Source organism: Artemia sp. Qi Xiang Cuo, chromosome 4 (genome assembly GCF_049724085.1).
Source record: "Artemia sp. Qi Xiang Cuo chromosome 4, ASM4972408v1, whole genome shotgun sequence".
Taxonomy (NCBI): Eukaryota; Metazoa; Arthropoda; class Branchiopoda; order Anostraca; family Artemiidae; genus Artemia; species Artemia sp. Qi Xiang Cuo.
The window spans coordinates 23670114-23695590 of NC_142797.1; the positions used below are offsets into that span (position 1 = coordinate 23670114).

General features: G+C 36.8%; 1 protein-coding gene across 4 annotated transcripts in view; it reads left to right on the top strand.

Annotated features, from left to right (window-relative positions):
• Positions 1 to 25477, top strand: part of LOC148952909 (uncharacterized) — a 95426-nt gene that overhangs the window by 11172 nt on the left and 58777 nt on the right. For 2 of the 4 annotated variants that reach the window (XM_089087459.1, XM_089087460.1), the window contains exon 2: positions 23410 to 23520. In XM_089087459.1, coding sequence (XP_088943585.1) covers positions 23475 to 23520 — 46 coding nt within the window. In that variant the 5' untranslated portion in view covers positions 23410 to 23474. Of the gene's footprint in view, positions 1 to 630; positions 751 to 23409; positions 23521 to 25477 lie in introns of those variants that run through there. The other 2 variants (XM_089087461.1, XM_089087462.1) reach the window with 2 other exon arrangements.

Consider the following 25477-nt stretch of genomic DNA (forward strand, 5'->3'; position numbering starts at 1 on the left):
GTAGCCAACCCATCTCTACTCCTTTCCCCAATAGAGGGCCCAGACCTTTGATGAGCACTAAAAACCATAGTTTTGTAAATCTGAAGCCATGTAGAATAGATAGTTTGCTATAAAAAATGTACAAAAAAAGGAATTTTAGCTTTGCACTTCGACTAAATCTAAATTTGGGAATTTTCAAAGCTAAGTAAATAATATTTATTATTTAAGGATAAAAACCTTGATGAGGTTTAAAATTTTGATCTAATAACAGGAATTGTATTTTCGAACTAAAACCAGAGAAAAAGAAACTCAAAATTAAGGTATGATGTTGTTTTGTCAAAATTCCAAGACTTAGAAATAAGAAAGGGGTTGACATAGAAGAATGGCAATACCTTCCCAGAGCATTTTTTTGGCCCTGGATTCATCACTGAAAGTTTTGTTTTCTAACCTAACTCTTCCAAGATATCAAAAAGTAGCTTGTCTAGGATTATACCTTACATATTTCCTGCTCATTTTTACACTAACTCTTGTCTTAATAATCTGCCCAAAAATTGAATCAATAATGAAAAAATCAAGAAACAGAATATATATTGGAAATATAGAATTTGGGCTTGGCTAGCCTATATTTTTGCACATTGGGGGTGGGGGGAGTGAGTAAAGTTGAATTACAATCAAAATGTGCTATCTTTAATTATTTAATTTGCAAGGTTTCACGAGGATTGTTTAAGGTCATCAAGTATCAGTGCCTTCTAAAGGGAGAAGGAGGTGGAGGTAAGTATTTCAAAATATTTTCCTAAAAAATTATTAATTATTATCTTGATGTATTTTTGAAAGATTCATTCACCTGACTCAAATATTTTCCAAGACAGCAAAAAACCACTAAGCTAGAAATTTACTGAAAGAAAAATTAAGTTCTATTAGTCTTAAACCAGAGCTACTGAATAAGAAACATAAAGAGAACAATTCTCACTTAAAATAACGGAGACAAACTTTTAGTCAAGCTCTTTTGAAGGCACTTCCAGTATAATTTACCCCTTCCCCTAATCTGCAAGTATATAGCTCTACTCATATATTTCCCATGCATCTTGCCATGCATCACTCTTGTTTGAACCCTTGTTTTCTTTAAATTAAATAAATATTGATGAAGTCAAGAAACAGAAAAACCGATGGGAAATATACAATTTTTGCAATACATTTGCACATTAGAGGGGTGGGATAAAGTATAGTGGAAGAACCTTCAAAATTTTTAACTACTTTTTGTTTCATATTGTAAAGGAACAATTGCTGTCTTAAAATGTTTCCTTCTCAATAGCCCCAACTATAGGCTAATACCAAGTCAAGTAGTGTGTTCACACATCCCTGTATCAACTATTGAATTGTATACATCTTTTACCTAATTTTATAGACGAATTAAATATCTTAAGCCGAACTGGACACCCTTGACAAAAAACCAAAAAAGAGAAAATAAAAACAAAAAAAAAACAAACAAACTATACGGGTGCCAGTGGAGAGAAAACAACATAAACAAAAAACCCTGGATATTACGCAAGTCTAAAAAAAATGATTATTACTAACTAAATACTAACAGGATAAAAAAAAACAAGATAAAACTAAAAACCAATAAAACCACCACAAAAAAAAAACAAAAATGTACAATCGGCGCAAAATAATCCACGTAGGGATAAGATGCTAATATAGTGTTTCTTCAGTGAGGACATCAGAGTAACTGAGGAAAAATAAAAAAATTGTAAATTACATTAATTATTCAGTTGTGAAATAATCCTTTTGTTAGCTATTACTGAAGCAAGTCGTGTTTGTATAGAATGTAAAATATTACATAGGTGATTATTTAAAATATTTAATACCTTATTACCTGTTTTTTAAAAATTTAGAATGTTATAATATATTTGGTCATTATTTAAATTAACCCTATCCCTTTTTATGGAAAGGTTAGAACACATATGTTTAATTTCTATGGCTTTCCTGGCCCATTGGGTGTACCCCTTATCATTAGAAATAGCCAAGGCTTCATCAACTTTTACAAAATGATCCAGTTGAAGCAAAATCTGCTCTGCTAAATCTGAAACGAAATTTTCTGGAGGCTTGCTTAATTGTAGGGTTTTTTCTATTGAATTTAGGGTGTTCAATAAACCTTTTAACTAATTATTATTGAGTCCTACCAATATAGAACTTCCGACAAGAACACGGAATTTTATACACACCACTTACTAAATTTCCCCGAGTTAAATCCTTACCAGAACTAAAAAAACTACCCATTGACCTCAGCGATTGGAAACATGTATCAATACCAAATTTACATAAAACCCGTGAAAGCTTCTCCCCCCAACCAGGTACATATGGTAATCAAATGAAACTTTTTGATAAAACTAAATCTGAAGACTGAGCCACCTCAGTAACCCTACCATTATGTTTAACACGTCTATTTTCAATTATTTTATCAATGAACTTAATTGGATAACTAGTTCAAAACAAAATATCCCTCAAGTATAACAAGTCCGAATCCAGAAAGTCCTGGGAACAAATTCTAAAAGCTCTATCCACTAGTGAAATTACAACCCCTTTTTTCACCGACATAGGGTGGCAAGAATGAAAATTTAAATACCCTATCATTGTGCATTGGTTTTCTGTAAATCGAGAAAAGAAAATGGAGATCCCTTATAATTAATTAAATATCCAGAAAAGTTAATTTATTATTGTTCTCAAAATGATATGTAAATATAATTTAATTATCAAAACTATTTAAATGATCACAAAGGATGTCTAAGAAGCCCAATCCATGTTTCAAAATGCACACAAACTCATTCATGAACCTATCACAAACTCAAGGGGAGATTCTAAACTATGTACAGCGGAGGTTTCAATGGCATCTATGAATAGATTTGCCAATAAAAGAGAAAGAGAAGCCCCCATAGGAAACCCATAAATTTGTCTATAAAACTCCCCTCGAAAACCAAAATAAAAAGAAAATTCATTTACCAGAATAATTAGTCTCATAATGACATCAATATCCAAACTGGCTAACGTCACATCCTGTATTAAATCAAAGTGTTAAATCAAAACACTTTGATTTAATACACTTAATACACTTTGATTTTTAAAGACGGGTTAAACATAATAGTAGGGTTATTGAGGTTTCTCAGTCTTTAGATTTAGTTGTATCAAAAAGTTTCATTTCATTACCATATGTACCTGGTTTGGGGGAGAAACTTTCACGGGTTTTATGTAAATTTGGTATTGATACATGTTTCCAATCGCTGAGGCCAATGGGTAGTTTTTTTAGTTTTGGTAAGGATTTACCTCGGGGAAATTTAGTAAGTGGGGTGTATGAAATTCCGTGTTCTTGTGGGAAGTTCTATATTGGTAGGACTCACCAACAATTTGTTGAAAGGTTTATTGAACACAGTAATTCAATAGAAAAAAAACCTACAATTAAGCAAGCCTCCAGAAACTTTAGTTTCAGCTTTAGCAGAGCATATTTGGCTTCAACTAGATCATTTTGTAAAATTTGATGAAGCCTTGGCTATTTCTAATGATAAGGGGTACACCCAATGGGCCAGGAAAGCCATAGAAATTAAAAAACATATGTGTGCTAACCTTTCCATAACCTGGTATACGTTTAATTTAAATATTCACAAAATATATTATAACATTCTAAATTGTTAATAAACTGTGAATAAGGTATTAAATATTTTAAATAATCACATATGTAATATTTTACCTGATAGACAAACACGACTTGCTTCAGTAATAGCTAACAATAGGATTATTTCGCAACTGAATAATTAATTTAATTTACAATTTTTTTATTTTTCCTCAGTTACTCTGATGTCCTCAATGAAGTAACTCTATATGAGCATCTGTTCACTACGTTTATTATTTTGAGCAGAGTTTACATTTTTGTTTTTTTTTTGGTTGGATGGTTAGCTTTTTTTATTGTTTTATTTTTCTTCTTTAGTTAGGAATAAGCGGTTTATTTATACTTTCGAAATATACGCGGTGCAGTGTTTCTGTTGTTTTCTTTTCTCTAAACTGGCCACAGTCTCGTTTGTTTGTTGTTTTTTTTTGAGAGATTTTTCTCTTTGTTGGTTTTTTAAGTTTATAGACCTGCCAAAACCATTTGATCTATATCTGATTGTAGAAGACTTTCAGATATAGTGTATATCAAACATTATTTAAACAGATTTATGAATATAGATAACAATGAAAATGAACTTGATAATATGATTAATAAAAACATGTTGTATGTTGTAAAGAAATAATTATGTGGTTTGAGCGTTTTTGTTGTCCTGTATAAACATATGTCCTAGGCCTATATATGGGACTATGAGAGTTGAAGGATACATTTTTTGACTGAAACAAATATTACAATTAGAAAGAGTAGAAGATATTTATTAGTGTTCCCCTTGTCCCTAGTTCTGATATGGAATCTTATATGTGTTTACCAAATGTACCATTCAATTCTTTCCAGTGGCATTTCCAAGTATAGAAATTGCATCCCAAACATCTAATGGGTATCAGGTAGTGGTTTCATTCTATGCTGGTCTCACAATTAATGATGATCAATTTTGACTAGAATATCTTCCATATTGCCTCAGCCCTGCCCACCACTAATTTCTGTTCTTCATTTGTAAAATAATTAGTTATTTTAATTCTAGTGAGGAGTTGGGTTATTAATGGGCTAAACACAATAAACCTTAACCAAATTACCGATCTAGTCGACCAAGATAATATCCTAGCCTCATTTGAGTATTAAATCTCTTAGTGCCTTATGGATTTAAGTGCCTTTCTTTTTTGTTTTTGTTTTTTATCTGTAGGCATTATTTCATTTTGGGATTACGAGGGCTTTTGTATTAACCCCGTTCTCATGTTTTTTTTTAGGCCTGACTTCAATCATAAACTTATCTTTAAATATTGTATTGCAGTTGCACCAAGTAACGTATACCAAAAATTTTTGTGCGATAATAAACCAAAGATATTGTATGTCTGTGGCTTATGACTGTTGCTAGCATATTCAGTTAGATAAAAAAATTTTAATTCTAAAAGTTAATATAAAGAGTTCACAGCTGTTCAACAATTATGACACAAAAAACTACAGCTAAAAACAGATGAATTTTGGTGGATCACATAAATCGTTGTTCTTCCGTGAAAGTGGAGCAGGATGAACAAAGGGTAAGCAAGCAAGGTAAAAGTAGAATTAGATTAGGGGCAAAACTTTTTCTGACTTTAGCACGAAAGAACTATTTTAGCACTATTTCATCATGTGTAGCACTGTAGCACGTGCTGCGCCGCGACACGCGCAAAATTTTTTTTTTGACTAGCACCGAAAATTGTTGTGAAACACACAAATTTGGGCAATTTTAGAACTTTATGAACTGACTATGATGGTAGTCTTGGTTTTCAAAACTCGGGCGTATTTTGGCTTGTTTTTCAAAGGCTGGGGCTTGTTTTTTGTTTGACTTTCTGGCAACCCTGTTAGGGACGTGTCCCTGTTTCAGCACTCTGTAAATGGCTGTCAGTTGGTTCACCAAAGTTGTGTTTCTTTGAGTTCTACAATTTAAACCAAGGGTAAGGTTCTCCCTTACCCTAGACTATGACTCATTTTTGTAAAAATGTTCTCTCCAAAATTGATCCAGGCCATTTTTGAAACTATTTAATGTTTCAGATTTCACTTTTATTTCTGGGAGTGATTCTCAGTCAACAACTGCTCAGACACTCCAAAAATTGGCCCTTGACCTATTTACTGTTATGGGTTTGAATATTTTTTCATCGTGTCCTCTTGTGGTATTTATTTTTGAAGGGTGAAAATACTTCTGGATAGTCAGTATCTCCAGATTGTGCTTTACTTTGTACACTTGTATCTGGTTTCCTCTCAATTGTCCATATTTCAGGGTGGGTATGTTCAGTTTAAATAGTCGTTCTTCATAGCTTAAGTCTTTCCAATCAGGAAGAAGTTTGGTGGCATGCCTTTGGACCCTTTCCATGGCAGCCAGGTCTGTTTTATAGTGGGGTCACAAAATCATATTCTCCTACTCAAATTCAAATTCATTTAATTCAAAAACAAGACATAGCTATCGTGGGCAAATCCCAAATATGATGTCTCTTAGTCATAAATAGAAAAATAAAGTTGTCTGATAAAACTTCGTCAGGATAAATAAACTAAATGATAAAAACACTTGAGATTGAAAATAGAATTGTCTGATAAAACTTCGTCAGGATAAAATAAACTAAAGAATAAAAACACTAGAGATCATTGTAATATTTCATAAAGCTTGGCACAAAGCTTTTACTGTAGCGCATGGTGTTACAGTGGAGTTGGGTCAGTTTTGGAACCTTCTCAGCCACTTCCCTGGTGGGACGAGATCTAATAGGGACAAAAGATGGGGGAAGGAATGATCAGTAGATGGAATGTTGGAGGAGGGAGGAGCCAAATCTTTGGCATAATTTTTCTCGGCGTGAAGAAAGGGATTCAAGTTTAAATTCTAGAGGTAAAAGGAGTAAGGTAGAGGGGAACCGCCATAAATGATTTGCAGTGATCTCTTCTGAAATCGTTCTATTTTATCAGTTTCATCCTGGGTAAGGGCAAATTGCCAAACCAGACAAGTATATTCAACTAAGGGCCGGATGAAAGTGCAAAATATTAGTTTCAGATTGTCCCTAGGAACTCGAAATTTTTTCAGTGTTTTTAGAATTTGGATTGCGCCGTTAACTTTTTTTACAATTGTCTTTGTATTCTCCCACCATGAGAGGTCAGAAGAAATCACCACACCAAGTAAAGTTATTTTATGACTTATTAGCTCGGAAGCGATAGGAGGTTCGAAAGACGGTTGAGTATTCCGAAGAAAAGAAAATGTCATGACTGAGCATTTGTCTTGATTCACGACCAAGTTTAGTTCAGCCGCCCTGAGGTAACTTCGTTGATGAAACCAGCAGCATTGCTCTTTGAATCCTCAGATACGACTTCCGTTAAGGACAAGTCATCAACGTATTTCCATCTGTCCTCCAGCTCAGCAGCAATTTCATTTATCTTGAGGAGGAAGCCCAGCGGCCCGATCACAGTTCCTTGTGGAATTCCACAAAAAAAATACTGGCAGAGAAGGGGAAAATTGGTCTTTATACTTTACAGTTTGCTCTCTATTTGTTAAGAAGCTCTTGATGATTTAACACTTAGGCGTGTTACCAAATTGCTTTCAATTATTTACTCTCAAAAGAAATTTTTCAGCCGTGTGGTAACAAAGCTTTCGTATATTCTGCTAAAAACTGACGTAAATGTGATCAGCCGAACACCAGAGAAATCATTAGCTGCTCCTTTTGTTGGAATGGGGGTAATAAACCCTTTCTTCCATTTCTTTGGAAAATATCCTGTTTTTGTTATATTATTAAAAATTATCTGAAGAGGAAATGATAATTCTTTAGCAAATGCTTTAATGAGAGCAACTGGAATTTCAAAAGGGACACCGGAAGTTCTTTTTAACAAAGAGAGTTTACAGATTATAATTGCCGATGAAATATCAGCAATTAAATTATCATCTGAAGGAGTAGTTAAATTTACTGGAGGATCGTCAGGTGGAAGAGGGGGTTAAGACGGCACAAATGAAGCAAAATGGGCATTTAAATCATTCGCAGTTTTCTCTAGAGGCTCCTCCTTCATGAAGTCAACTGGCTGAGAACTTTTACCAGTCAGACGTTTTATTTTACTGAAGAACTGCGAAGGCTTGGACTCCAAAAGACGGTCAACTTCATTTTCATAGTAATTTGCTTGTGCCTCTTTGATTTATCATTTTTTGGTTTGCCAACTGTTTTGCTTGGTTCTCTTGACCTTTTCATATTAGGTGCAATTTATGTTTTATCAGTCGCTTTATCTTTGAATTTACGTATGGTTTATCACTAGGATAGAATTTAGTCTTACGGTCGGGAAAACACTCGAAAAATTTTGAATTTACCTTATTATGGAATTCTTCTACTTGTAAATCCAAGTCTTTAGCTGTAGAGACCGCGACCCAGTTCTTCCCCGTTATCCAGTTACCGAATTGCAGCAGACCATGGTCAGTGATCGGCCTTGAAGTAACTTTGGTTGCTGAATATTTAATTTTTTATCCAAGGGGTTCCACTGTAGCATATAATGATAACTTCCTCCAAGTGGTGCTAGTTTACTTGGATTCTGCTAATATTCCAAAAGATTTGTCAGGATTACATCCAGAGAAGTACTCCCCTTAGTTGTTGGGAAATCGACTAGTTTTAAGGTTAAGTGACCGGACCAGCGATTGCCTATGGAGTTCGTTAGCATCTCCTAGCATTACTACTCCAAAATATGGGTGAGTTATCTGGACGTAATCTGTCGATCCCTGCAGCTTCTCCCAAAAAACCTTTCTTGCCGCAGCGGGTTGACCAGTTGAATAATAGAAAAAGCACACTGCTATGGCAAAGAGCGGCCTAGGGAGTCGCTTAGGTTGGGCTTTGACCCAAATAATTTCATCATTATATCAAAGAAAAAGTATATTTAAAAGCTGAAGTTTAAAATCTTTGTGCATAAGGTTCAAAATTCCTCCTCCTTTTTTGCTAAGAGGATGGTCATCAGGCCGATCTGTAATAAAAGAAGAAAAGTTATGAACCCTCAATAAATTAAGTTCTTGTCGATGGACCTCGGAAACACAGATAACAGAAGAGCCAAGCATTTGAGCCGTGGTCTGAAGTTCAGTAAATTTTTCTAGATTTAAACTTTCGGCGTTGCTGTAAAGGAAGGAAGGAAATACGTAGCGTTTGTCGTGGAACTCCCAGGAAAAAGGTTTATTTTGGTATTTCTTGCCCCCTATTGCGACTGGAGCAGCAATGGGGTTATTTAAACTGAAGTCACCAACAATTTTTTCCTTCTGCAGGGAAAGGGGTAAAGGGGAGGGCGAATAGAATAGGTACGGGGCTGGTTGTTGATTGGCTGTTGATGAAAATGAATAGGTGGAGGAGGAGGAGGGAGGGGTCTAAGAGGCTCCTGGGATGTGTCATAGGAGGGGGGTGTACTGAAAATGGGTGCTGGATTCCCCAGGAAGGTGGGCCTGTGTTTGAACCCAAGAGTGTCCCCTCTTTTCTACACCCCAAGAGGGTTTGTTTTGGATTTTCTGCTGTTCGCGTCGTCGAAGGTGGGCGTTTTTTGATGAGCTTGAGTCAGTACGGTTAAAATGCGCTGGTCTACAATTTTCATCTAAGCATCTAAAACGAGGGCACATCTCTATATGATCAAGGACACATTCAATACTACTAAATGACTTAGCAAGGAAATTATAACATAGATTAGGAATCAGCTGTGAATACCAAATTTACATGCTCCTTTTTCGAAAAATTTACACATCCTTTTTGGCTTGGACTGTTCAGGGCGAGGTTGAACTGTATTTTTGTTTACCGGAGTCACTTTACTTTCATGAGCAAATTTGCAACTAGCTCCCATCTTACAAAAACCATTCCGAAAGAACCAACACTCTCTTTTATATGGTGGCTTGATTTCTTTCTCGAAAATGATGCGTAAGTCCTCTTCCTGTAACTTGTCAATCAGAATCACATTATTCTCATCACTTGCGGCTATGTCAGTATTATTATTCACCGCACTTGGAAGGGGCGTATTCGATGTAACGGACGTCACACTTACAGCATTCATTTTTCGTTGGTTATTTTGGGCGGCTGGCTGGGTACCAAGTTCATGGCGGCTTGGGATTTGACCCAGGAGAAACCGGTTTTGAAACTGATATAACTGCGTCTTCAGAGAATCGATTGTTGTTGCGTTTTCGTCGACTAAAATGTCTAGCTTACGGCATTCTTGCATACCAATCGAAAGTTTCTCAGAAACAGACCTGACTTTATTGTCAAGCTTATCGATAACAGAATCACGGACTGAAGGTTCATTCTCAAGGGTAGAGCATTTATTTCTTAACGCTGAAATTTCTCGTATATGTTCTGCGCAATCGACACAGGGAGTTTTCTGCTTTATGCTGGGCCTAGTTATTGTCTTTGCTTGGGTATTGGAGGATCTGGGAGTGACTATAGGCGTGTTTTTCGCAACAGATCTATGGCTTACTTTGGCGTAACTTTGCCAGAAAGTTTTTCATCATTTGTAATCAAAGGGGAAGTGAGAAAATCACAGTTTAAGCAAAGCCATTTCTCTAACTTCTCTCTTAAACCAAGAGGAATCTTTGCCCATTTGGGGTGCCACCATCGGCTGCATTTAGTGCACTGAACTGTCCCACTGGTTGCTGGGTTTGTACATTCAGGACAATAATATTTAGGCATTATTAAAAGGGAAAGTATTGATTCTGATTGACGGGGGGGCGGGAAATGCCCCCTCCTGCTTACCAATTAGGGTTACTTTAATATCTTATTAAATCACTTTACGTCTACACTCTTTGAATGCTCAAAATTAATAATATTTCTTAATCTCTTACTGCACTCAATTTCACTTTTTGCGCAATCCAATTAGATTCAAAGTTCAATACAGTTTATGTTCTCACAGAATATCAATAATTTAGGTCAAGTTTACCCAAAGTCCACTGTTATTTATTCCAAACTTAATCCTTATTCCAAATTAAGTCAAGAATCTAGGTCAAGTTCAAAGCAATTGAATTAATACTAGTTGAGAGGTAGCTTTAAAGTTCAAGAAATCCAAAAAAGATGTTTTCACTTTGGAGACTGAATGTAGACTGTCACTCTATTGTTGGTCTGGCAATCCCTTATAGAGTGTTACAAAAGTATGGTTGTCCAATTGCTTGAAACTTTGTTTGATCGGCCTGATGTGCTGTGATGCTTCGGAAATAGTTTTCTGGGTGCGCCATAAAATTTTGGCGGCAAATCAACAATAATGTCCAAATATTTTTCAGTCTACAAGTGTCAGTGTTGTTCTGCAGCCCGCTTTATTGTTAGTTGGGGTGCAGAAGCAGTATTTTTCTTCCTTATCCACAGGAGCTTCGTTTTTGGTTTATCGAAGTTGAGACTTAGGCTTTGTAGGTTATCAGTTAAAATGTCAATGTCTTTTTGTATTGTTGTTACATCTTGAGATGATGTGAAACATGTAAAAAACTCTAATATTTTTTCCCAGAACAGATACATCAATTTATTTATTGATTTATTGAAAAAACCGTCAAATCAACACAACAAGACGGAGCACTGAAAAGAAAAAAGAAAAAAAAAGACACAAACTACAATAAACTGAACCAACAAAGAAAACGAATCACTGAATTGCTAAATGAGCAGATGGGGCCATTCGTGTAGATTTCGGCAAATTTTTCTATTATGCTTCGCTATTCGTCTAGCGATGGCGACCAGGGTCTGTGACTCTAAATTTTTCAGTTACATGCGAATTCCTATACCACGGAGGTAGACTTCGCAAAACGAAAATACATCACTCTGATTTTATTCTGATCAGTTTTAGTGAGAAGTTTCCAGAAGGGTGGGGCATATAAAATGCAAGGAAGAGCGATGGCGTTATACAAGCTTCCTAGAAGCAGCCGGTTGAATCGGAGTTTGCACGATACAATTGAAGCTTAAGACGCTGAAATACGTCGTTTAAGCTGTTCGAGGAGACGTTTTCGGGTGTGGCGGATAGACGAACCTATGGGTAAACCTAGATAAATGACGTGATCCACTGGCTGGACAGAGCTAGAACCAAGGGCAGTGGTAGGAACACAAAAATCAGTTTTCCAATTGAATAGGACGATTTCTGATTTTGAAGAGTTGAACTGAAGTCCAACTTTAAGATATTCAGCTTCAAGGATTTCGAAGATATCAATTGTCCGCTGAAGGGTTCGGCCAAGATTCAGGATGTCGTCCGCGTAGCATACCAAAGACAAGTTAACAGATGACAGAATCAGCGAAGATGGAAATTGATCTTGTGCATCAAGGACACAGTTATTGAAAAGGTTGGGAGAGTTGACTGCTCCTTGATGAGCTCCTTTCTTGACTGGAACTAGTCGGGTGCGAGGAATGGGGGTCAAACCCTTGTCAGGAGGTAGTTCAGTCGGATCCGTAATCTGGAATGCAGATTCCTGAGAGAACGAATGACAGCTAGATTCAACCCACGTTTACCGGCCTTCAAAGGCATCACAGTATGGATTGGAGAGTCGAAAGCCATTCTAATTTTGTGTCCTGTCAAACTAAGGTTTTCTCCACAAAACTTGGCTTCTATCAAGACATTAGCAACGACTGTTAAAGCATCAGCACATCCAGTTCCTCGCTTGAAGCCGAACTGACGCGGAGGAGTGTAGCATACTTTTTCGATTTCCTATATAAATAGTAGCTCGGAGAGCTTGCACAGTGACGTAGCTACAATTATCGGACGGAATGCTATAAATTGAATATTATATTTTCCCTTTTAAGAAATGGGAGTCAGGTCTCCGATGCAGAAAGTGGCAGGAACAATCCCTTGAGAGAAAATCAGCTGCATAAGCAGAGAGAGATATGCTGCGAAAAGTTTACCTCCGTGTTTCAAGTGGATGGCACTGATTTCGTCAATGCCCGATGAGCCTTTCCATTTGAGTCTACGGATGGCATCTTCAACAGAGCGGGTACTGACGATAAAATCTTCATCGGGATGAGAAGATAGAAACTGATCTAAGGCAGCCTCGTAAGATTGTTTGATGGAGGGGTCAGGGACTGAGAACTCCGATTCGTAATGGGCATACCATTCATCTTCAGGGATGTCGGCTGGGGATGGTGACGAAGAATTTGTTGCAGAACGAGAGACAAACTTGAAGATCATATTTCTATCTTGTTCACGGGCAGAATAACGATTGACTAGATTTTTCCGATTCCGAGCCAGGGCCTTAGAAATCTTTCGCTTCGTGAAAATCCGTATGCTGTTCACAAGACCCATATTCGGACGTCCACACTCTTTCCATACTGAAAACCAAAATTTTGCTTGACTACATGAAATGACGAGATCTGGATTTGACGACCACCCGGGAATGATTCCTTTACGAATTCGTTGCAAAGGAACAGCGTGTTTTTTTCTGCGAAGCGGAGAGCATGGCAGATTTCTGCACAATATATATCTAGACAAATCGAAACCTCTTTTTGAAGTAATTGGAGTGACTTCTGAAGGAGATGAAATGGGACGCTAATTTTATTCAGGACTGAATTGATTCAGAGTTCAAAGTGTACGCATCTGCTATTAAATTGGATATTTTTAACCAGTACGCTTTTCAGTGAATTCTAATCTCAGTGAAGCTAGTTTAGATTTGGCAATGTTTTCAGGTTTCGTCAAAGGATTATGATTTTTTTTTTTTTTCCGAATGAATTGCCTAGCGTATCTTGACTACCTGAGTTAACAAAAAAAGGAGTTATTGACTCGTAACAAAAAAAGAAAATAGGCCAAAGTACTTGGTTAGATTGCGCAATTAACTTTTCGTGAAAAAATCCAGCTGATTTAAATACGAGGGATTGCTCACTTCATACCACCATTTGTGTTAACACGCTGCATCCTGAGCGTTGATTTGCCTAAATTAGGACCAACTCGATAACTCTAGTGCCGGAGCATATGGCTGGCACATTCTAAGGTAGGCCTTTGCAATTTTAGTAGTCATTTAGAAATAGAACTATGAACTATATACCTATCAATTGAGTGATTCCTTAGTACCTGGAACAGTAAGGAAAGACTCTCTGTGTATCTGACCCAATAAGTGAAACATGGAAACACCTATGCTGCTGGGCATCACTGCTTTTAAGCAAGTTATCAAAATGAACCCAAGCGAGTAAGACCTTTTTATGCTCGGGGAACCTGTTTTGTTGATTAACGAGTTTAGCAGTGGCGTGCGAGAGAATCTTGTTATTAGCAAGTGTCTGACTGAGTTAAATTGAGACTGAAGGAAACAGAACATTTTTTTTTTTTTTTTTAAAACACAATGGGCAGAAAGAGAATAGTTAGTATACAAGTTGGGTATATGCAAGAGATTAATTTGGATGTGTATCAGGAATCAACGGAATCTAGCAATGAGAGACACGAACTAAAAAGTCTATCAGATAATTTCAGCAAAATCTTGGAGATTGTTACTGCAAATAGCTCTAAATTGGATGTATTAACAACTGGGTTCAGAGGCCTTGAGGATCGTGTTAAAAGCCTAGAAACTACAGTAACTGACTCGATATCGATAGTTTCAGCGCTAGAACCGAAAGTTGTTGCAATTGAGAATGAGAATAAGAATATGACAAATCAAGTGAAAGTCCTCGTTGATGAAAATCAGCTTTTGAGATCCGAGTTGACTAGTATCTCGACACGAATGATGAATTTAGAAAGCAAGCCTTCAGAAAACAATATTTTGATTTGGAATATTAAAGCAAAGGATGAAATTGAAGGTGCTACAATTTTCAAGGAGATTGTTGCGCAGGGTCTGGGTTTAGATGATGTTCCGTCATTTAAGATTTTGGACTTTAAACCAGATAAGAAATTCTTGAAAGTTGACTTATTTTCGAAAAGCTCTAAATTACTACTGCTGAAGAACGCGAGGAAACTGCAAGGAAAGTCTATTTGTGGTTTTCAGAATATTTATATATCAGATGATGCTCCGCAATGTGTTCGAGAAGCACGAAAAAAGCTGATCTTGACTCGCATGAAGCTACGTGAACGCGGCATAGAAAGTTGGGTCTCTAAGTCCGTGCCCCCCTGCTTGTTCATAAGGCGTCCAGATGGCTCAGTTACAAAGTACAATGCTGGTGAATTTGTACAGGAGCTTATTAATCCCCAAGATGGTGAAATGGCGACTAGCAGTGAGCGTATCCAAGCTGGTCGGAGAGGCGCTAGAGGTAGTGGAGTGGCGTTCTGAAATGATATTAGATGAAATGTCCCTTAGTCTGTTTGCTAGTGAAATATAATAAGTGAATATTATGTTATGATGAAGTTAATAATCAGGTTCCCTGAAGTTAACATAACAGAGTATTAAAAAGTATGTGTTTTGACAATAAGCATGTTTTCGTTGTATCTTTTCGTTATTTTGATTTTTTCTATGTTTCTTTTGTTTTTTTTATATTACTTTCGTTCCGATATATGATTGAATATTTGGGATTTCTGTTGCTGAGTACAAGTTCTGCCCTACAATGTGCGTTGAAATTTGATAATGGTATTAAATAATGAGAGACTGGCGCTGCTTGAGAATAGTCACGTAAAGTTTGCGGATCGAATGAATGAGACGTTAAATCGAGAGTTTGATGGAGATGGGAATAATCAGGTTTGTTTGGAAAATTCTAAGTATGTATTTGCAAGTGATCTTAAGGATTATGTGACGAGGCGGGGGCCACAAACTCTGCATATATTACATCTAAACTGCCGGGGGTTAAATAGTTCTCTACATTATATTTCAGAATTGTGTTCGGATCCGAATTTTGATGTGTTGGCGTTGACTGAGACATGGCTTCGGAATGATAATTCATCTTTGTTAGATATTAATGGTTATGAATTTATTAATAGGAATAGGGAGACTCGACAGCATGGAGGATTAGCAGTTTATATTAAATCAGGTTTTGCAGTTAAGACTAGACAGGATATTTGCATTTATCGCGAAATGATTTTTGAGTCAATGGTGTTGGAAATAAGTAGAAATGGATCCAAGTTTTTGGTTCTTATTTTGTATAAGCCGCCTTCTGCTTCAGAGATAGAGTTTTTAGAGTTATTGGAGCAGCAATTGGAAATGTTGAATGTATCAGGTTGCCCAAGTTTCATAGCGGGTGATTTTAACATAGATATGATGGTACTTAGTAATCGTGCAACTACTAGTTTGTTAAATTTAATGTCTAGTTTCGGATTGTTCCCAGGTATAAATATTTGTACAAGGATTTGTAACACGTCAGCTAGTTTAATTGATAATATATTCACGAACGTGAATTTTTGGAAACCATGAGTGCTGGTAAATGATGTTTCAGACCACTGTGGAGTGTTTCTTTCTGCTGAAGTGGACCATAATTATACAGCTGGGAGTTTTTGTAGCCCAATTGTACCGACTGTGGACGCGGATTCTCTTGTACGATTTAAGAATGAATTAGAGTGTATGGATTGGGAGTTTTTGAATGCAATAAGTGATCCGGATCTTAAATTTTGTAAGTGGTATGATCAATTGTGTAGTAGTCTAAGAGAAAACTGCCGGATGAGTAAAAAAAAAACAAGAGTAAATATGATTCTGCAAGAAAACCGTGGATTACCAGTAGTCTTCTTAGATCTATGAAAAGGCGCCATGAATTATATAAAAAGAGTATAATTGAGGCAAGCGTACTAAACCAGCAAATTTATCGTAAGTATAATGTTGCTTTAAATAAATTATTGAGGAAGGCTAGAATTGAGTTTTTAGCTAAAGAATTTAAAAAGAGTGAGGGTAACCCGGCAAAGACGTGGAGTCTCCTCAGGCCTCTTATTGGCAAGAGAAGAGTTACGTTGCCAAATCTTCAGTCAGATCAAACTCCAGTTCAACTTTCCAATCAGATGTGTGATTATTTTTCTAGTGTAGGTAGTAATGTTGCCGGATCTATTTATTGTGATAGGAGTGATGGTACTTTTGATCAATATCTTCCTTCCAGTTGTGATACTTCTATTTTAATGACTAAAGTGACGGAAAGTGAAATAACAGATGTAATAATGGCTATGAAAAATAAAGCTTCAGGTGTTGATCTAATATCTATAAGAGTGCTAAAGTTTGTTCTACATTGTGTTATTAAACAACTGGTTTCACTAATAAATGGTTGTTTTAAAAGTGGTGTGTTTCCAAAGTGTTTGAAACGAGCGAAGATTGTTCCAATATTTAAGGGGGTGATAAAAATGATATAAGTAATTACCGTCCCATTTCGCTGCTACCAGTTATTGCTAGAATTTTCGAGAAGCTAGTATATATAAGGCTAGAAAAGTATCTTGAAAAGAATTTGTTTTTTTATCAAAATCAATTTGGTTTCAGAAAAGGTTATTCTAGTGAGCATGCAATGTTGTTTTTGAATACATATGTTAATGATGCATTAGACAATAACCTTAAAGTTGCATCAATTTTTCTGGATATTGCGAAAGCGTTCGACACTGTATCTTATGATATTTTGTTAATGAAGTTAGAAAATTGTGGTATTAGGGGAAATGCTTTGAAGTTGTTAGAATCATTCTTAAATTCAAGGTCAATGTTTGTGGAGGTTAATGATGCACGTTCTGACAGTAGATTTATAAATTGTGGAGTTCCCCAGGGATCACCCCTAGGCCCACTTTTGTTTTCTATTTATATAAATGATTTGTCAAGTGCAGTTGATGGGTTGTATACTATTATTAAACCTCCTCTAGAGACACTTAAACCTAGTAAAGCCCTAGTTATGTTTGCTGACGACACGAAATTAACCGTATGTGGTAGGACTGAGAATGAATTGATGTCGCAATTACGAGAAGGTTTTAAGAATATAGAAAGGTGGATGAGAAGTAATAGGTTAAAACTTAATTGTAATAAGTCTAGTTTATTGATATATAGCAGATCTCCAAGTTATTACCCATGGGTGAATAATTTAAGTAATGGTACATCAATGATTCCACGAAAGAGGAGTGTTAGATATTTGGGGATTATTATTGATGAAACTTTTAGTTTTGTAGATCATATTGATTGTGTGTCTATGAAACTTGCACGTAATGTTGGAATTATGCGTAAATTGAAAAATTTTCTCCCAACTAGTATATTAAGATTATTGTATTTTTCAATTGTACATCCATATCTATTATATTGTTCTTCAGTATGGTCGTCTACTTTCGGAACGCATCTTCTGCCCCTGCGTGTACTACAAAATTCGGCAATAAGGCTTTTGATTGGTAAGGATAATAGAGGATCATCTGTTCGTAATGAGTTTATGACGCTGAAGATTCTACCGGTATCTGGTCTTTTTAAATTTTATAAAACACAGTTCATGTTTAAGTATCTTTATGGTAGTGTTCCTGTTTGTTTTAAGGGAATGTTTGTGAGTGGGGGTGATGTTCATGAGCATGGAATTACTTAATTCCATGCTTGAGCATGGAAATTTGGAAGAATTTCGAAGACCGATTCCGCAAGCGACAAGATCATTTTTTTCTATCCGTCATGCCGGTCCGAGTGCTTGGAATAGTTTACCAGTGGAACTTAAATGTGTGGATGACCTGCTGCTGTTCCGTAGTTTATTGAGGTCGTATTGTTTAGTAATTTATTATTTTTAATGAATTGGCTAAAAAGGGGGGAGGTACGTGATTATTGTCAGGTGGCTATGTATAGTATGTTAGTACTAGTTTTTGAGTTGGAGGGCAGAACTTGTATTTGTATTCATATTAACTGAAAAGAGTTATTATTTTGGATCTTATTTTGTTATTATGATTTTTATGAGTTTAGAAGGGATTACCCCCGCACAAGCTTGCTTCTGGGGGTATTTTGTTTGTTTGTTTTTATGTATATAGTAAAATAAATCCCAGTTATAAATTGAAAATTGAATTGAATTGAATCTACCGACTCGATGAATAGGGCTTGATCGATTTTCGACCAGTTAGGACGGTGTCAAGGTGCTCAAGGAGCAAGAGGTGTGGTTTGGTGACCAGAAGATGGCATACCGACAAAGCAAGTTATGGGAAGATGATCAAACACAACCTTTACTATATCCTCTCGCAAATCTGACGATACTACAACGTGGTCCAGGTTGGAAGTTCGCGAGGACGTGTGAACATACGTAAAATCGGACGATTTATCTAAAACACAGAAGAAATCACTAAATTAACCCTTAACTAGTGTTGTACGCGGTGACGCTTGAGAATTCAGCTTGGACAGATTACAATTAAAGTCACCGGCTATAATGCAAGGTAAACCTAAGCGCCGAATTTTGTCTATACATGAACCTAGTTTTTCACAAGATAGCGCAAATAAGAGTTCAGACTGGTCATTATTGCAATCTTTGGGAAGATACATACTAATACACACAGAACAATCCACTTTTACAGCTAGATAATAATCACTTGCTTCGAAAATACTAGAACGAAGAGCTGATTTCACAAACGTAACAAGTCCACCCGAGGGTCGGCCTCTATTGTTCAGCTGTCAAGTGGGTACACAATGAGTTGTCATATCCTAAAGCTCAAGTACGTTCAGACCATGCTTAGTAACAAAATGTTCCTGGAGACAAATCACACTAAACTCTGAACGGAGGCTTTTCAGAACCGGAAGTTTATTAATAAAAGAGCCGTTTATATTCCACGATAGAAGAGTTAGTGACGAGGTAATTAATTCGAGGGTTAACGACTTTTCGTGGAAATCACACAATATCAAGCATTACCCAGCTTCTTGCAACCAACGCAAAAGGCTGCCTTCTGACACGGGGTATCGGATGTAGATTTCCGATCGGCGGAGCCACATTTGGAGTACACAGACCCGTTCTTACAATCTGCAGCTAGGTGACCGATTGCATGGCAATTAAAGCAGCGCCGAGGCAAGAACACGAACTCTTCAACCGGGAGGCGTTCATATCCGATTTTCATTGAAACTTTGAGAAAGGTTGCAGGAAAAGATATAAGGAAAATGAAAAAAGTTTGTGATACTTTGGATGTGAAGGAAGATTTGATTTGTAAGGAGGAATTAGCGACAGCACTAAAAGGATAAGAAAATAATATGGCTCCAGGTGCTGACAATGTGGTAAATGAGTTTTTAAAATATGGTTGCTCTGTGGCTAGAAATAAGTTACTGAAGATTATGAGTATGATTTTTGAAAAAGGGGAAGTAACTAACGATTTTAAGAAAACGTTAATTAAGCCACTTTATAAGAAAGATGATAAAAGTCAGTATGGTAATTATTGAGGCGTTAGTCTGGTCTCTGTAGGTAGTAAATTACTTAGTAATATGATACTTTTTAGACTGAGAGATGCCGTAGAAAAAGTTTTAAGAGAAGAAAAGTGGGGTTTTAGTAAAGGTAGATGATGTGTCGACCAAATTTTCACTCTTGGGCTAATAATTGAGAAGTGCCAGAGTTTTCAAACACCTTTGGTCCTCAGTTTTATAGATTATGAGTAAGAGTTCGATTCTGTTGATAGAAGAGCTTTAGTAAAGGTTTTATCCTTGTATGGTATACCAGACAAAAACATTAAAGTGATTAGTGCTATATACAAGAACTAAATTGTTGCGATTAAGGTAGGAAATGATGTTAGCATCTAGTTATGTATTGAATCAGGTGTTAATCAGGGTTTTGTCCTATACCACTTTATACAAATTATTTTTGTTGACTTTGTTCTTAAGAGCATAGAAAAGGCAATGGGAGACCTTGGAATCAAATTCGGAGAAAAAGGTCTCCTGGACTTGGATTATGCTGATGATTTAAGCATCCTAGATGTAAGTGTGAGCAAAATGAACGAAATTTTAGAGGTTTTACGAGATCAGGGTGCTAGAATTGGTTTGAAAATTAATGTTAGGAAGACTAAGTCACTAAGGCTAGGAATAAGTGAAGATGGAAAGGCGACGTTGAGCAATGAAAAGATTGATCAGGTGGGCAGCTTCATTTACCTTGGTAGTATTATTAATAAAGATGGTGGGAGCAGTGAAGATGTTAAAAGCAGAATAGTCAAGGCTCAGGGTGTTTTTTCACAGTAAAAAAAGTTTGGAAGAATAGGAAGATAAGTCTGCAAACCAAGATTAGAATATTAGAAGCTACAGTGATGACAGTGGTCAAATATGGCTCTGAAGCATGGACCCTCCGAAAAAAGGATGAAGATTTGCTAGATGTTTTCCAGAGAAATTGCTTAAGGATTGTTCTGGGTGCCCGGCTGACTGACCGTATTTCAAACAATAGGCTATGCGAAAAACGTGGTTCAATACCGCTCTCTAGGGCTATAATGAAAGAAAGGTTGAGGGGGCTAGGACACGCCCTGCGGATGAAGGATGACAGATTGCCGAAGATTGTTCTTTTCAGCCAACCGTCTAGGGCTAAACGGAAAGCAGGTCGTCCCTGTCTGGGGTGGGACGTCATAAAGAAAGATTTAAAGGAAATGGGAAATTCGTGGACGGGTGTAAAAAGGGAGGCTTTGAAAAGATTGGGGTGGAGGAGGAGCTTGCGTAGCTGTGTTGTCCTCAGGCGGCTTGGTGCTGCGGTGAGTTGTTAGTAGTAGTAGTAGTAGTAGTAATTTGAGAAAGGTATCGAGGTCATTTCGTGTCGGAAAGTAGACTTTAAATGTTGGAGACTTGCCACACCGTAGGGTTTTATTGCACTTGGGGATTAGCTGTTTTAGAAACTTTTCGTCTAGATCCTCCGGCACTCGCTTGATCGCAGCTAAAAAAGCAGGTTCCTTGAGGGAGACGTTGAGCGACGGTTTTGCACGTTTAGCTGCATCCACTATCTGGCTCGCGGTTTGCTTGGAACGAACCACGATTTTCCACTTGGCATTAGAGCGGCGTAACTCGGTTATATCGCCGTCTGGACATGGGCGCAGTTTGTCGATAAATGCTTTGCGTTCGCTTGGGCATTTTAAGTCTGTTGGAGGATCTTTGAGTATCACAGAGTAAAGCAGCCTCGGGGGTGTGGTTTTGGACGATTGAGATTTGTCTGGCAGGGTGATTGTAGAGAAGTTAGTATTAAGCATAAATCCATCAAATTTTTTGGAGAGGTCGTTTACTTTGGACACCACTGTAGCGTGAATGCCTCGCCGATGGCAGGTCCTTCACACGGACTAAATATCACAAATTTTGTGATCGGGACATTTTGCTTTGTCGCAGAGACTAGCGACTTGCACATATCAGTAATGTTGTCCTCGTCTTTGGCATACGAAACCATCCGGCTTTGAATGTCCAACTCGCAGTGAAGGGGCTTTTTACCTTGTATGATTGTATCATGTTCGAAATAGTTTATTGCACTTTTCACAATCTGATCGAATTTCACCCCTTCAGTGAGTGATCTGCTCAAAAAGTTCAGAACTGGGCTGAATACCAGCTTTTCAGTAATCACTTTAACTCAAAAACAGCCAAAGTCCACTGAATCACACAATAATAGGAACAAGGGAAGTGTCGGGACCTGCTTACCAATTCCCCCCAATTTAAGGGTAACTAAATACCGGTAGGTACATACGGTGCTTGCGGCAGGAACCCTCCCCTCTTCTGCTTATTGCCTATTATATGTTATCAGTATTCTGTTCCGGAAACTATTTTTGAATTCTGGCTTATTTTCAGTCAGTACAGTAGGTGGCAACACTGCACTGTAAAATTGGGGCGCACTTTCCACAGTGCAACGATCAAGCTCTGGCAACGCTGCTAGATGTAGAACTCATTTCGACCATATCGCTGCTGTGCACAAAGAATACAATCCTCTAATGTAATTAAATCTTTCTGTCTAAGTCTCAGTACTTACTAAGTCACTAAATCCCAAGGGAATTCATGTTCAAGCAGCAAAAATTTCAATAGCAAGTAAATAAAATAAGCCGATTATAAATGTCTGTAGGGAATCGCACAGATTGCAACCTTACTTTATTAAAAGATTAATATCCAAAAACAAGGTGTTTACACAACGAACTCTCAATCAATACTCAATGAACTCAATGAACTTTTAGTTCAATTGAACGAACTAAAATTTCGTTCAATGTGTACATGCTGGAAATGCAGGTTGGCTTGCCACACTTCACATCATAGAAAAATCCAATCTGAATTGAATTTTTAGCGCTTCCTTTTCTCATTAAACTCAAGATCAATAAAGAACATGTAATTAAACTAACATCCCAATTCTGAGCAACAAGGCTGAAGTGGCAGCCAATAAATTTGCAATTATACATACACTTTCAGTCTATCGTTGCCTCGAAAGAAAAAGCCCCAGAAATTTTTGACCCCCCCCCCCCCCGAAATGTTTGTTTGACTCGTACAGAAATAACAAAATGGTTTTCCATCACTGTGATTTCTTTCCTTTGGTTTTCTTATAATTACTAGTCCAATTTTCTTATAATTATTAGTCCAGTCATTGAACGTTTCTAGTAATTGTGTCGTACATCTTTTGTTTGATAGGTGCTCTATATTGGTCAGGATTATCATATTGCATATTGTTAGGGCTCGTACTCAGAAGGGGGTTAGGGGTGTTTGACCCCCCCCCCCCCCGAAATGTTTGTTTGACTCGTACAGAAATAACAAAATGGATATAAACAAATTTTGTATGCGTTTTCTGGGGTTTTCTGTGTATACCCCCCCCCTTGAAATAAAAATATGTGAGTAAAACCCCGTCCGAAAAAAAGATCCTGGGTAAGGCCTTGTGTTTAGGAGATAAAACTTGTAGGTCTGCACCCAACCATAGGCATATACGTATTTTTCTTTTCAATTTCCATTTATGTATCCATGGTTTTCCATCACTGTGATTTCTTTCCTTTGGTTTTCTTATAATTACTAGTCCAATTTTCTTATAATTATTAGTCCAGTCATTGAACGTTTCTAGTAATTGTGTCGTACATCTTTTGTTTGATAGGTGCTCTATATTGGTCAGGATTTATCATATTGCTCTGCAGTACATGGTTCAGTATCCTGTCTCTTATGCATCCTTCAAAAAGTTTACTGACGACTGATGTCAGGCACACAGGTCAGTAGTTTTCTGTTTTGATTGTTCAACTTTCTAATGAATAGGAACAACAATTGCTTTGTACCACCTCAGTGGTATTCCACCTTCATCTATATAGCTTTGAAAGATTTCTAGCAAAGGTTCAACAATATATTCTATACTCTCAGAGAGTTATTTATGTTAAGACGATTTCTACCAATTGATTTTCAGAATAGCCTTCAGTTTAACTGCTCCCCCCCTGCACAATCCTTGTTTATGTAACTAATTCTTATTAATTCAACAACAGAAAACACTTGGTGAAAAAGGCTAATTATGTCTTGGGCCTTAGACCATATAACAATGCTACAGACCCATGGACCAAATGATATTGGTTTCTGAAATTGTTTTAGTGGAAAGATTACATAAACTGATGATTTAAAGAGAATATGTAAATAAAGCACTATGCTGCAAGAAAAGGGCTAGTCAAACACTACTTTATCTCTCAATCATAAAAACCTCATAACAAAATTAATCAGTAGAATTATACTGTTTTCTATTGTCGTGCTGTGTCAAACAGTTTGCGGTAACAAACTGTAAGTAAGGAGCGACTTGACTCAATAGTAACCAAAACTCTAAAAAATGGAATTTTAATATAAGTAGATACAGCAAAAGAATCAGCTTATTATGCTAATTCCAAATATATAAGATTCATCAAGTTTACCCATCAAAAATTACAAGTTTGAGAAAATTTGCCTGATTTTTGAAATAGGGGGGAAACACCCCCTACAATTCAAGGAATCTTAATGAAAATCGTGCCATTAAGCATACCAGAGAACCCTACTGTAGACGTTTCAAGCTTCTATGTAGAAAAATGTTGAAATTTGCTATTTTGGCCAGAAGAGAGATCACAGATGCATGTTTATTTGCTTCTTTTTTCCAAGGGATGATTGTATTGAAATAATGGTCCTAGAAGATTAGAAGTAGGTGCATTCGAACGGAAATTTAAAGTTCTATTGCCCTTTTTAAGTGACTAAAAAGATTGGAGGACAACTGGACCCTTCCCACCCCCATTTTCCCCCAGTGTTATCTGATTAAAATTTTGAGATAGTTATTTTGTTCAGTATAGCTGAAAGATCTAATAACTATGTTTTTAGGGTAAAATGATCCCCCACAGTCCATCAGGAGAGGCCTGTAAGTTATGTGATTTGCCTATTGGTTACTAATAGGATTTGTTATTAGGAAGCATACAGACATTTTATTATGGAGGGGGGTTTCTATTGGGAGAATCTTTCTTGGGGGGTGAATTTTCCTGGAGGAAATGTTACACTGGGGGGATTTGACAGATTGCTATATAAAATTCTTTTTAATTGTCTTATGTTCTCTTTGTCAAATTTTACATGTGGAGATGTTCCAGAACAGGGAGAATCCAAGAACAAATTACAATGAATAACCCAGTCCAACTCAAAACCGGCAGAACTATCTCAAATAGGAGCAGGGATAATGCTCCCTGTCCCTTCTAGACTAGAACGTAATTTTCACTTTACTGAAAACTGTCTTTATTTCAAGCTATATGTTGGTATTTCTAATAACATAAAAAAATCAATCATAAAAACAAAAGTTATTGAAAAGAATAATGTGGATTGAATGTTTAATATAAATTAATTTTAGAAAGTACAGGGGGCAAACTCTTTGTGGTAAATTCTGCTTGTTTTGAGTTTGACTTGGTTACTTATTGTGCTATATATGTAGTTAAGTGCTAACAAATTAACTACTGCTGGGTTTATGCATGTGTTTTATATTTTAGTAATTATAAAAGGTGGTTTTAAAGATTGATCATGCCATCCTTTTATTATCCCTATTAGTTTTAATGTTTTTGGATTTTTTAAAGACGCAATTTTTAATTGTATTGACATTTTCGCTCATTATTGCTTAACAACCTGCTGTGTACCCAGAGATGTTCTTAGGGTTGGTGACGCCTTGGGAATATTAATTAAAAAAA